Source organism: Cervus elaphus, chromosome 5 (genome assembly GCF_910594005.1).
Source record: "Cervus elaphus chromosome 5, mCerEla1.1, whole genome shotgun sequence".
NCBI classification, from domain to species: Eukaryota; Metazoa; Chordata; class Mammalia; order Artiodactyla; family Cervidae; genus Cervus; species Cervus elaphus.
Genome location: NC_057819.1, coordinates 7,325,845 through 7,339,409, shown reverse-complemented (window position 1 = coordinate 7,339,409; position 13,565 = coordinate 7,325,845). Strand labels below are relative to the sequence as shown.

At 50.0% G+C, this 13,565-nt stretch overlaps 1 protein-coding gene across 6 annotated transcripts in view; it reads left to right on the top strand.

The window, feature by feature from the left end:
- The window catches only part of MYO18B (myosin XVIIIB), a 221,852-nt gene that overhangs the window by 55,891 nt on the left and 152,396 nt on the right, over nt 1-13,565 (top strand). For all 6 annotated transcript variants that reach the window (XM_043901502.1, XM_043901506.1, XM_043901501.1 and 3 more), the window contains exons 13-17: nt 1,823-1,996; nt 5,888-5,978; nt 7,850-8,042; nt 11,198-11,278; nt 13,360-13,507. In XM_043901502.1, coding sequence (XP_043757437.1) covers nt 1,823-1,996; nt 5,888-5,978; nt 7,850-8,042; nt 11,198-11,278; nt 13,360-13,507 — 687 coding nt within the window. The remainder of the gene's footprint in view (nt 1-1,822; nt 1,997-5,887; nt 5,979-7,849; nt 8,043-11,197; nt 11,279-13,359; nt 13,508-13,565) is intronic.

The following is a 13,565-nucleotide window of genomic DNA, read 5'->3' as shown; positions in this document are numbered from 1 at the left end:
TGGGGAGGGGTTGGGTGGACATTCCAAGGGCAGGAGAAAGGGTGAGGCCCCTCCATTTGCCCAGGGCCAGCTCACAGGCCACCCGGTTGTCACATCCTCTCAGTGACCTCCTACAAAAAATGGGTTTTCATTTAAGGTAGTGCTATATAACATTTCCTTTCACTAGGTACTTATGGAAAGTGAAAAGATCAGTGATTCCACATCAAAGAAAGTCTTACCTAGGGTTGTAATATTCTCAAGGTGATATTGAAAGGAACTTTCCTGGTGGTTCAGATGGTAAAGAATCTGCCTGTGATGCAGGAAACACGGGTTTGATCCCTGGGTTGGGAAGATCCCCTGGAGAATGGAATGGCTGCCCGCTCCAGTATTTTTGCCTGGAAAATCCCATGGACAGAGGAGCCTGGCGGTCTCCAATCCATATTGATTTTGGGGAAATAGTTCTTCCACTTAGCCTGATTTCTGGTGACTTTTCTCAGTCAGTTTTCTCATCTGTAAATAGGGATGATACTGCTTTTGGGAAGATTCAGTAATAATAAGTAGTTAAAATTTGTATGTACTGATTTTTTTCTGTGTCACACCTGGAACTCTAAGACAGATGTTCTGACTCCAAGAGCCATGAGCTGAACAAAGATGACATGTTGAACTAAATGGGGTCAGTGAGTGGCAACTGTTACCTCTGTCATTACTGTCATCGCCGTCATCACACTGTCCCCTCCACCATCCTCACCGCATAATCACCATCATCGTTCTTACCTTCTTGATCATTTTTTAAAGTGGCAGAACTTTTTTACTAGCCATGTAACCTCTCTGGATCTCAGTTTTATTATATGTAAAATGGGAATTATTTCTAAAATGGAGGTAATAAAGTGATGTTCCTGAGAGAATCAGCACTGAGTAACTGGCGTGTAGGAGGACCTTGATAAGCAGTGGCCTGCGCTCCTTCTTCTTGGGCTTCCCTGGTGGCGCCGTTGGTAAAGAATCCGCCTGTGATGCACGAGGCCTTGGTTCAATCCCTGGGTGGGGGAGATCCCCTGGAGAAGGAAATGGCAACCCTCTCCAGGTGGATATTGTCAAAGCTCCAAATAAAGTCTTTTTCCAAACTTCGAAATTTTTCTTAAACCAGGCAGATTCTTTAAGATGTCTGTTTGAAGAATGATACCCTTATGATCTCTTTCTGATGGATTGAGAAGTCTCTGTTGGCAGCTATGATTCTTATTTCAAAGAAACACAGATAGAGGAAGATAGGAGATGGGAGAAAATTATTTTAAGAGTGGAACTGTGGTTTGCCTTAATAAATTATTAATTTTTAAAATCTGGATTACAAAATTAGTACAGAACCACTGCAGAAAGTTTGAAATATACACACTCCCCCTACCCTGTGATTGTTCATGTTTGAATATATCTCCTTTTCCTTATTTGTATAGCAGCTTAGAGTGATTGGCACAATTGATGCCAAACTACAGTATGATTTTTTTCTAGTCCTTTTCATTTAACATTATCATATAAGTATTGCCCGTGTTGTATAGACTTTGTTGCTGATGTTAAGTGGCGTTATAATAGCCCATAAAGAGGATGATATTTTTAATTGCTTTGGAAAAGTGAACAATGCAGGTGGCAGGGCAGTCGGACAAACATGTCTCTTGGGAAGGCGGGCTCCTGCCCGAGGCCATCAGCTGGGCCCAGGCCTCAGTTGTTCAGGCTCCTGCTGAGGGTGGGTGGCCCAGAGGCTGGGAGGCAGCGAGATTCTCTGAGGTTTTCTTGGATGCCTACCCATCACCCGCCCAGGACCTCACTGCCCTCCTCTGCTCTGTCCCCCGCGCAGTGGGCCGGAAGCAGTTCATGCGCTTTGAGTGGGCCAACCACGCAGCAGAGGCCTTGGGCTGCGAGTACGAGGAGCTGAACACGGCCACCTTCAAGCACCACTTGCGACAGATCATCGAGCAAGTGACGTCTGGGCCGAGCCGTCGGAGCCTGGAGGATGAGGCAGCCAGCTCAGGTACCATACGCAGCCCCCCTGGGTGGACTGGGTCCCTGCGGAGCCACCTTGTGGGGACATACCAGCATCCTTTCACTATTCGTCAAGGATTTATTGAGGGTCTACTTTATGTAGACCTTCTAGGTGCAAACGAAGCTGCTTCTCTGGAAATGGTCTTGGCCGCTTCCTGCACAGTGCTCTGTCCTAGGGTCAGAGGCTGCCGAAACCTGGGAGGGGAGCCCTGTGCTGCCAAGAGGGGGCATTAAGGATGGTGCCAAGGGACCATGGCGTTTCCACTGGATGTGGTCTTCGCTGAGCCCCTACTCTGTAGCTGGAAGACTCACCTGCCAGAACAGAAATAAGGCCAGGATGGTTGGTCTGGAGGGGAGGACAGTAGCTGAGGACAGTAAATAAGGTTAGAGAGCTCACAAAATAGTCTATAAATGGGGTTTTCTTTTCAGACTGAGGGAAGCCATGGGGGAGCACAGGCAGGAGGATGGTATGATTAGTTTATTCTGCGGGAAGCTCAGCCTGGATGGAGAGCAAGGAGTGGGTGGAAACTGATACAGGTCACCCTGGTGAGGTAATGGAAGCCGGACAAAGAGCAGGGTGGACCAGATGGGAGGAGATGGACCAGTTCAAGGTCTAGTTTACAGTCAGAGCTGTTGGCATGAACCCTGGCAGAAGCAAGGGGCCAGGACGCCTTCTGGGACTTGAGTCCGAGCAGCTGGAGGAATGGGGGTGCTCTGAACTGACGTGGAGCGGGGCAGGCAGGAGCACAGTTACACTGCACCTGCTCGAGCGGGCCTGCTGAGTCCCAGGTCTGCAGCCTTGGCGGCCGGATGCTTCGGCTGCAGAAGGTGAGGGCAGAGGGCCCCTCAGAGCCCCGGGGATCTCTGAGAACTCTCCAAGAGGAGCTCTCCGGAGACTGCAGAGTCTGGGCTTAGCGGGTAGCACTGTTTTGAACTGTGGTTTTAGCACCATCTGTTAGAGGCCCCTTGGATCCACAGGGCTGCTCCACCTGCCAGGGACTTCAGCTTGAAGGCTGATGTCATAGACTTCACTGCCATCCAGTTCTGCGCTCTGGTGTAAGCTGGGCTCTGCCTAATAGTTACACCTCCTCTCGGACACGGCTGCACATGTACAGACACACACTTGTACCATGTACAGCCATGTGCACACACCTGCGCTGTCACACACACAGCACACACGTATGTACACCCACACACACAGAAGCACAGTTACGTGTATGCACTGCTTTGTGAAGCTGAGTCAGCCTCGCAGGCTGAGGTCTCAAGGGTAGATGTTAAGCAGGCAGGGGACCAGCAGGCTTGAGAGAGATGCTGGGAGGCTGTGGGTTGCCTAGCAACGACCCAGGTTGCAGGTGGAGTTAAAGCAGAGACGGGAAATGCTTTGGGGCTGCAGCGGGTAGCCTGGAATGTACAAGCAAAACTATTTCTCCAGGCCCTAGGGCCTGCAGATTTGCAAACTGTGTTTCTAATTCCATGGCTGGAACCAAAACCTAAGGGTCAGTATTTGAGATGTGAGCCCCACTCCTTACCCCGTTCTGCTCAGTGCCCCTTAATCAAGGCTGGCTGTGCTAATGGGGCCCGTGTGTGTTTATACAAAATTGAGGCCACCATTGTAATAGTTTTCTAAGTTTTTTTATTCCTCCTAACAGTATATGCAGGCACTTTTCCATCTCATTCAATATTCTTCTAGACTTGACTTGAAGTATTCTATTATATGGTTGGAGTATAATTTATCTATCCCATTTGCTATTTGTTGGATTTCGAGTTGTCTTGGAAAAGTGATTTTTTGCCAATTTAATGAACAATTGGGAGAATGTATATACCTAGAAATCTTTGTTTCTCTGCATATTTCGTTACAATAAAATCCTAAGGGTAAAGTTATTAAGTCCAAGAGCATGAACATGTTATGGCTTCTGCTATGAAACTGCCAAATTTCCCCCTAGAAATAGAGGGAACAACAGATATTTGCTGAGTAACTATTGTGTGTCAGAAATTGGAATTCGGAGCCAACAAACTCAGAATCAGTCCCCATCCTTGGGGCGCTCCCAGTGGGGGGGCGGGGTGGAAGACACAGACTAACAAAATAACCAGGAAGTAAAGATGAGCTGTGGCCAGTGCCGTAAAACCAGGGTCCGTGTGTCCTCTGGTGGCTCATTCACTTCACTCAGCACAACGTCCTCCGGGTTCATCCGTCTTGGTGCAAATGGCAGGATGTCCTTCTTTTTTTACTTTTGAATAATATACTACTTATATCAGAAATCTAAAATAGTCCAACTTATAGAGACACAGAGTAGAATGGTGGTTGCTGGGACAGGGGTAGAGGGAGGGGGAAATGAGACATTTTGATCACAGAGTACATAGTTTCATTTAGTCAAGATGAAAAAACCCTAGAGGACAGGCAAATAAAGTAGTTAGTAGATGAATATCTCCACTGTGCATCGGAGTGCCTGTAGTTTACAGTAATGTATTCTGTGTGTAAAAATCTGTTAATCTTATGTTGAAAGTTCCTCTCTCTTCCTCTCTCACAGACACACACACACACACACAGAGGAAAGAAACTTTCAGATGTGATGGTTATGTTTATGTTGTTTCTATGGTGATGATGTCATGAATTTATGCTTCCAACTTATCAGGATGTATGATTAAAAATGTACAGATTTTTTGGTATGTCAATTGTATCTCAGTTTGAAAAGTAAATTTTTCAAAAAAGCAAGAGGACGTCCCTGGTGGTTCAATGGGTAAAGACTCTACTTTCAGTACCGGGGGCATGGGTTTGATCCTTGGTCAAGGAACTAAGATCCCACATGCTGCATGTAACAACCAAAAATAATAATAATAACAATGATAATAATAAGGGAGTCTGCAAACACCATTTACTTTCCAAGTAGCCCCATGAGACTTAACCTAACTCAGTGCCATTTGACCCTCAGTGTCTTTAGCAGTGAAAAGGGCATCAGTTCAGTTCAGTTCAGCCGCTCAGTCGTGTCTGACTCTTTGCGACCCCATGAATCACAGCACGCCAGGCCTCCCTGTTCATCACCAACTCCTGGAGTTTACTCAAACTCATGTCCATCAAGTCAGTGATGCCATCCAGCCATCTCATCCTCTGACGTCCCCTTCTCCTCCTGCCCCCAATCCCTCCCAGCATCAGGGTCTTTTCCAATGAGTCAACTCTTCGCATGAGGTGGCCAAAGTATTGGAGTTTCAGCTTCAGTGTCAGTCCTTCCAGTGAACACCCAGGACTGATCTCCTTCAGGATGGACTGGTTGGATCTCCTTGCAGTCCAAGGGACTCTCAAGAGTCTTCTCCAACACCACAGTTCAAAAGCATCAATTTTTCAATGCTCAGCTTTCTTCACCATCCAACTCTCACATCCATACATGACCACTGGAAAAACCATAGCCTTGACTAGATGGACTTTTGTTGGCAAAATAATGTCTCTGCTTTTTAATATGCTATCTAAATTGGTCATAACTTTCCTTCCAAGGAGTAAGTGTCTTTTAATCTCATGGCTGCAATCACCATCTACCTCCATAAAATAAAAATAAAGAATTTATTTTTAAAAAGGCAAGATAGTCCTGAGAATTGGCCTGATGGGTTCGTGGCAGTGGTTACAGCAGGCTTCCCTGAGGAGGTGACATTGGGTTGAGCCCTGAGGGATGACCAGGAGATCACAGTGGAGGAGAGGTAGGGTCAGGTCACACAGGACCCTGGAGGACCTGACAAGACACTTGAACTTGATCCTAAAGACATGAGTAATTTCAGCAGCAGGGTAATGTGTGTGTATGGTGGAAGGTTCTCTAGGGCCAGCAGTGACGTCCCTGGCTCCAGGCAAGGTCCTAACCGTGGGATGCCCACCCTCCTCTCCTCCACACTGCAGGGCTCAAGATGACCGGCGTAGAGTGTGTGGAGGGCATGGCCTCCGGCCTGTACCAAGAGGTCTTTGCCGCCGTGGTCTCGCTCATCAACAGGTAACAGCAGCCTTCGCCCTGGTATAGAGGTGGTCTCTTTGCAGCACGTGAATGAGCCCAAGCCTGGGGAGTTTAGCAGAATGGGGTTCTGTTGAGCTGGAGAGTGGGTTTTTGAGCTGGATGGTGCTGGCTTTAATTCTACCTTGGCCACCCATGGGCTGTGTGACTTTGGCAAATCAGTTCACCTCTCTGACCTCCCCTTGTGCATCTGTGAAATATTCAATAGGTCTGTTCCCCAGGGTCACTGCAAAGATTGAAAGAAGTCAATAAGGGACTCCCCTGGTGGTCCAGTGGTTAAGAATCCGCGCTTCTGTTGCAGAGGGCATGAGTTCAATCCTTGGTCAGAGAACTAAGATCCTGCATGCCATGTGGTACAGCTAAGAAATAAATAAATAAAAATAAATTTAATAGGAAATCAATACAAAATGAAAGATGAATTTAAAAATGCCTGTGAACAACTCTTCCTAAATTGTGATCATAAAACACTGCAGATATCTGCAGGTACTGCTACTGGGAGCGTGTGTTCTCTGTCATGGGGGGTGCCGCTCTGAACCCTGGGAAATCTCAGCAGCTCCAGTGGGGCCGATGCAGAGCTTGCATGAGGGCTTCCCCCCCTCCTCCGTGTAAGCGGGAGGCGTAATTAGGCTTCCACAACTTGTTCAAGGGATGAGGCTGGTGCGTAGCAACAGCACAGCTGGGGTTCTCTGCGGACGTAGAGTCGGCTCCCTCTCTTCCTGCTGGAGTAATTACCCTCTGAGATCACAGACACATTATCTAGAAGCCAGGGGATCGTGCGTGCTCAGGGGAAGAAGCATTTATCTGTGAATTGCAGGAAGCGGGTGGCTGCTTCCTGGTTGGCCCTGGGGTTCTGGGAGCCCGAATCTGGGAAATGGGTGTATTGGTGATGACAGCACTCGCCCGTCCTGCCATTTACGAGCACCCAGCAGGCATCTGGCTTTTTGAACATTAACTCACTTAATCTTCACGCGTGTCTGTGTGGTGTGTATAAGGCCCCATTTTACAGATGGAAAACCTTAGCAAAGAACAGCGAAGCGCTTGAGTTCAAACTTAGGACTCTCCAAAGCGTATAACTGCTCATGCTGATGGGGATAACAGCAGAAACCACTGAGCGCTTACCGCATTCAGAGCCATGGATGTCTTATCACACCCAGCCCTCCCACCAGCCTTCTGAGTTCGTCTCCATTGTTAGCCCTTCCTCGGCGGACATTCAGAGAGTTTGGGCAACTCTGCCAAGACACACAGCGCCTCTATGGCTGAGCGAGGGTTGGAACCCACATGTGACTCTGTAGAGTCTCTTAACTCTTTGTTTTTGATGTGAATAGTCCCTTGTCGATCCACCCTCATAGATTTGTTAAGAGGATCCAGGGAGGTGAAGCTTGAAAGAACTTTGTAAACCGAGGCAGATACTGAACAAAGTTGTTTTTCTGATGCCACGTGTCACTAAGAAAGAAAAGGAGGCTCTAGTCCTAACGTGACAGCAAATTTGTGGTGCAGCCTTAAGCAAGTATTTTCTCCAGTCTCGGCCTGGTGGAGACAGCATGTGTCCTGATGGCCTGCAGTGTCCAAGGGAGGCGCGTTCCACTCTTCAGCTCCTTTTGTTCCTTTGCAGTCCCTGGGTCTTCCTATTCATCCCTCCCACCATTTAACATTGGGGGAAACCCATGCTCAGAGAGGTTAAGTAACTTTCCCAAAGTCACACAACCCATAAGTAGTGGGTTCTGCTGGGTCTGCAGACCTGCCCAGCATGCTGCCCTGGTTTCTCCATCTCTATGATGAGGGAGCGGGGGGCCTGGACCAGAAGGGCTCTAAGATTCCATGTGCTCTTGGGGCCCCTCTCCTTTCCCCCCCAGATCCTTCTCCTCCCACCACCTCTCCATGGCCTCCATCATGGTGGTGGACTCTCCAGGCTTTCAGAACCCTCGACACCAGGGCAAAGACCGGGCCGCCACCTTCGAGGAGCTGTGCCACAATTACGTCCATGAGCGCCTGCAGCTGCTTTTCTACCAGCGGACCTTCGTCTCGGCGCTGGAGCGATTCCGGGAGGTATGGCTGGGCTGGGTTGCAGCTTCTGGTGCTCACCCTGGATTTAGCTTCATGCAGTCTGGTCCAGCACTGATTAAAACCCAAGCTCCAGGCCTGGCTGCCGGGGCCTCTGCTCCTCCCCCGTCTCCCTCGGTCTCCCATGGCCTCTTACAGTTCTCTCACAGTTCAGAACTTGGGGCTCCTCAGGCCTCGCACCCACAACTGTCCCTTGTTTGGGCTGATCAGTTCCTCCTTACCCGCATGCCCAAGCTGAGCCGTTCTCCAGCAGTTAGGTTGCACCTTCTCCATGGAAGGCCCTTCATGTCCAGCTGTGGATGAAAATCATGAGTTTGCACAGTCTCTGGATCGTAACATGGGAGCATCCAGCAGAAGTGAATGTGCAGCACCCCTCCAAGGAGGCTTTGCATGTGAATCAGGGAACCTGTCCAGGCTCGTTCCTGCATGCCTGCCTTTACTTATGTTTAAAAAAAAATGTTAAATTGAACTCTAACACTTACACAGACAAGTGCCTAAATCCAGAGTGTACAGCTCGCTGAATTTGCCCAGCTGAGCACACTCACGCAGTCCCCACCCAGGGGAGAGGAGAGTATCGCCAGCGCCCCAGCTGCCCCTGGCATCTACTCCCCCCTTCCTCCCCGGTGTACCCCCACCTCCTAAAGACACTGCTGTGGACATTTGATGAAGTGGTCTGGAAAACGCCTAATCTGTATCAGGCATTCCACATGTGGTAGCATCCATCATATTTTTCCCCATAATATTTCACTTTATTTCTTATGATCAAAGTAAAACATGTGCTTTATTTAAAAACTGGCAAGTGCGAATAAGTGTCCAGAAGCAGAAAATACCATCTCCTCTACCCCAACACCCAGAGGCAACCACTATTGCCTCTATCAGTATCTTACACCAGCCATTTTCCCATACATGGTCTTCTCTATAGATTTCGCGTCCGTCTGTATACAGTTCTGTTGTTTGCTTTTTCCTCATAGCATTGTGTTGTTCACGTTGCCCCCCACCATTCACAGCTCTTAGAAAGGATGCATGTCTCTGGTTATGTCTGATTCTATCTCAGCTCTCCTTTGGACCCCTGGGTGATTTTCACATTTGTTCAATAGCCAAGTCGTGTCTGACTCTTTGCAGACAGGACTGCCCATTGACTGCAGCACGCCAAGCTTCCTGTCCCTTACCATCTCCTGGCGTTTGCCTGGGAGATTTCCACATCTATGCTGTTGTAAACAGCACTGTGATGAACATCTTTGAATATAGCATGGTCTGGACATTTCTGATTACTTTTGTCTGCCAGCTGGTATTATCCAGAGTTTGTTTGCTTTCTCTGGCACTCAGCCCAGCACTTATTGGGCGCTCAGTAAATATTAGAAGAGTCTGCGCCGAGTCATCAGTTCCTGATAACCTCACCAGGATTGCTGACAACCCTGCAGGATGGACAATATTAGGATGCTCTAGGGATCCTGTATCCTTTCTTCTCGTATGAAGGCTAAAAGGATAAGAACAAAGAACCTGATTAAACATGGGCAAAGGGCTTCTCTGTTGGCTCAATGGTAAAGAATCCAGCTGCCAATGCAGGAGGCATGGGTTCAGCCCCTGGTCTGGGAAGATCCCCCATGTCTCGGAGCAACTAAGCCCATGCACTACATCTACTGGGCCTGTGCTCTAGGGCCTGGAAGGTGCAACTGTTGAAACCCACACACCCTAGAGCCCATGCTCTGCAACAGAAGAAGCCACTGCAATAAGCCCACACAACTAGAGAGTAGCCCCTGCTTGCCACCACTGAGCAAAGTCCATGCAGCAACAAAGACCCAGCACAACCAAAGATAAATAAATTAAGAAAGTTTTTAAACAGGCAAAGGAATTGAATAGCTATTTCTCCAAAAAAGAAAAGCAAATGGCCAATAAACACATGAAAAGATGTTCAGCATCACTAGTTTAGGGAAATGCAAATCAAAACCACATTGAGATACCATTTCACACCCACTAGATTGAAAAATAAGCAAAAAGTAAGAACTGCTGGGGGAGGATGTAGAGGAGCTGGAACCCGTGTGGACTGCTGGGAATGAAGAATGGTGCAGCTGCTGTGGAAAACAGTACGGTGTTTTCTCAGAAAATTAAAAATAGAACCACCACTTGATCCAGAAATTCCACTTCTGAGTGTCTACCCTAAAGGATTCCAAGCAAGGTCTTGAAGAGAGATTTGTATACCCATGTTCATGACAGCGTTATTCGTAATAGCCAAAAGGTGGAAGCCACCCAAGTGTCCATCAGTGAATGAATGGGTAAACAAATGTGATGTTTTCATAAAAGGGGCTGTCATTCAACTATAAAGAGGAAGGGCATTCTGACACATGCGGTGACTGGATGAACCTTGAGAACACTATGCTCAGTGCAGGAAGTCAGTCCCAGAAGGACAGTCCTGTAGATTCTGCTCATGTGAGATGCTTAGACTGGCCACATTCACAGAGGCAGAAACGGGGAGAGGGAAACAGGGAGCCCGTGTTCACTGGGTGCCGAGTTTCAGTTTTGCAGGATGAAAAGGTTTGGAGCTGAATGGTGGTGAAGGTTACACAAAATGTGGATGTGCTTTATGCCGATGAAATGTGCCCTTAAAAAATGATTTAAATGCAGACTTCCCTGGGGGTCCGGAGGCTAAGGCGCCACACTCCCAATGCGGGGGCCCAGGTTTGGTCCCTGGTCAGGGACTAGGGGCTTTCCTGGTGGCTCAGACAGTGAAGAATCCGCCTGTAATGCGGAGGACCTGGGTTCGATCTCTGGTTCAGGAAGATCCCCTGGAGGATGCCGTGGTAACCCACCCCAGTATTCTTGCCTGGAGAATCCCCATGCACAGAGGAGCCTGGCAGGCTACAGTCCATGTGGTCACAAAGAGTCAGACATGACTGAGCATAGCACAGGGCGAGGACAGGGAAACCAGACCTCACATGCCACAACTAAGACACTGCACCACCAAATAGATAAATAGTTTAAATGTTAAATTTTATGCCATGTGTATTTTACCATGATCAAAAACAATAAAAAGAGGCCAAGGTGTGATGATTAAAGCCCTCACTTCTCTTAAACCTCCTCCAGAAGTTTCTTCCCCTTCAGCTCCCAGAAGGAACTAACACTGAACTTGTGTGACTTTCCAGGAAGATGTTCCTGTGCAGTTTGACCTCCCGGAGTCATCCCCGGGGACCACGGTGGCCGTGGTGGATCAGACTCCCTCGCAGGTAACACAGGGCCCTGTGAACCAAGGCTCTCAGATGCCTCTTGGGCTTTTTATCCAAATACTGGCATATTGGAGTCTTTGAACTACTAGATCACAGCTCTGTGCACACCTCAAATGACCCAGGGATTGTTCAAAACACTGACCCTGGGGACCCCCTCCCAGACTCTGTGTTGATTGGTCTGAGGGTGAGGCCTGGGCAACCAGCATTTCAGTCCCATCAGGTTGAGAGTCTGAGTCTGCGTCTTAGAACGCACTCGTGCCTGGAGCCTGTGGACGGAGCCAGGGGGCTCCAGGGCTGGTACACGGTGGCCTCCAGGCACTGTCACCTGGAAAGATCAGGTGTTCAGGCGAAGATGCTGAGCCCAGCAGAGACTGGGACAGCAGGGGCCCCTGGGGATGGAGAATGGGGGTGATGCTGGATCCAGGCCCCTGAGCTCCCTGGAGGCAGACAAACTTTAGTTTGGGAGACCCCTGAGTCTTTGCCTCCCTCTCCCCGCCCCGCCAGAACCCACTGTGCTGACCCCTGATCTACCGCTCTGCATAGCCCTCTCTCAGAGCGGTCCGTGACCGTCACACTGGAATTTGCTCTCCCTCATTGCCCGCCCCCCCCAACTCCCTCCAACCTGCTGTAAAAGGAAGGGCTCAGGCCGTGGAACTTGCCGGGCTCAGATCTGATCTTGGTGACCTTGGGCGCGTCACTTCTCCTCTCTGAACCTCAGCTTTCTCATCACCCGAATGGGAACGACAGTTTCACTGGGTTGTCCTGAACACACGTGAGGTCCGGGACAAACAGACCCATAGGGTGGGTGACACCCAGCAGGTGGCCTGCTGGTCACGTTTCTCCTGCGCTTGGACACCTTTTCCTGGTTCCCTGGCTTCTCGGCTCACAGCAGGCTGCACCTTGTCCTGCAAAGCCCTCTCGACCGTGAGCCCTGCCGGCCTTTCATGGCTGCTTCTGCTGCTCCCTGGCACCTCTCGGGCTGGGTCCCCATCCCTGTCCTGCTTCCTCCCTCCCTGGGAGGGGCGGGCCTGAGGGACCACCCAGACAGTGTGAGGAGGAAAAGATCCTGGTGTCCCCAGGCCTCTTGGGCAGTGGCTGGAACAGCTAGGAGGGGCTGGATGTAGATTTCAGCTCCAGCGAGTGAGGCCAAGGTGAAGACTCAGGATCCCGGGGGCAGGTCCACCTCTGCCCTGGGCCTCTCCATGTGACCCTGGATGTGTCCCTTCCCCTCGCTGGATCCCTCTCAGTGGGGTGTGGACTGATATTGCTGTGTCAGAGTGAGCAACTGTCCTGGTTTACCAGAGATGTTGCTGACCTTGGCACTGAAATCCTCATGTCCTGGGAAGCCCCTAACCCTGGGCACACTGGGACCGTTGGCCATCATACACATCGCATTTCCTTTTTAACCACTTGACACCATGCTCAGATGCGTTAACTCACTGGGGACCCTTGGATAAGTCCCGCAGAGCCCCCGGCCTCTCCCCGCTTCCCACGTGCAGAGATACAGGGTTGCCTGAGGGTCTTCTGATGCTGGCGCTGGATTTAAAATTTCACGTCAGTGTGGTTGAGGCAAGTTCACTTTCTCTTAGATGTTCTTGGTGCCTTTTTCCTCTCAAGATTTTACTATAAAAAATACAAATACTTCTAAGAGGAAGTGATGGGGAAGGGATAAATCCTTTCATGTTAGGCTGTGCATGAAGAGACCAGCTGCCTGTGTGGAGTCAGAGATGTGAGGTGTACAGAGGGCTCGCTCTGGTTAAATCCTCACCTTGGAGGACAGTGTTGTCAGTCTCCATTTTGCGGAAGGAAAGATGAGGCTCCGAGAGCGGCAGTAAGTTGCCCAGGGTCATCCAGGAGGTGAAGACAGAGGCAGGATCCAGACCTTTGTAACCGAGAGAATGGTAGTTCTGTGGCTTCTCCACTGAGAGTCTGGGGGTGAGCGGGAGCGTGGGTCCAGACCAGCACGTCTGAGTCGTGATGCCGGGCCACAGACCCCCGATTCCCTCGGTGGGACGAGAAGCCCAGGCCTGGCCTCTGTCAGGGGGTCGGGGCTCCGCAGTGTGTCCTGGGTCTCCCTCCAGGTGCGCCTGCCAGCCGGAGGAGGTGCCGAGGACGCCAGGGGCCTTTTCTGGATCCTGGACGAGGAGGTCCGGGTGGAGGGCTCCCAGGACAGCGTGGTGCTCCAGCGCGTCTGTGCCGCCGCTGAGAAGAGAGGAGCTGGAGCTGGAGGTGAGGGAGGGAGCCCGGGCGTGGGGGCTGCCGAGGCCAGCGTGGGAGCTGGAGTCTG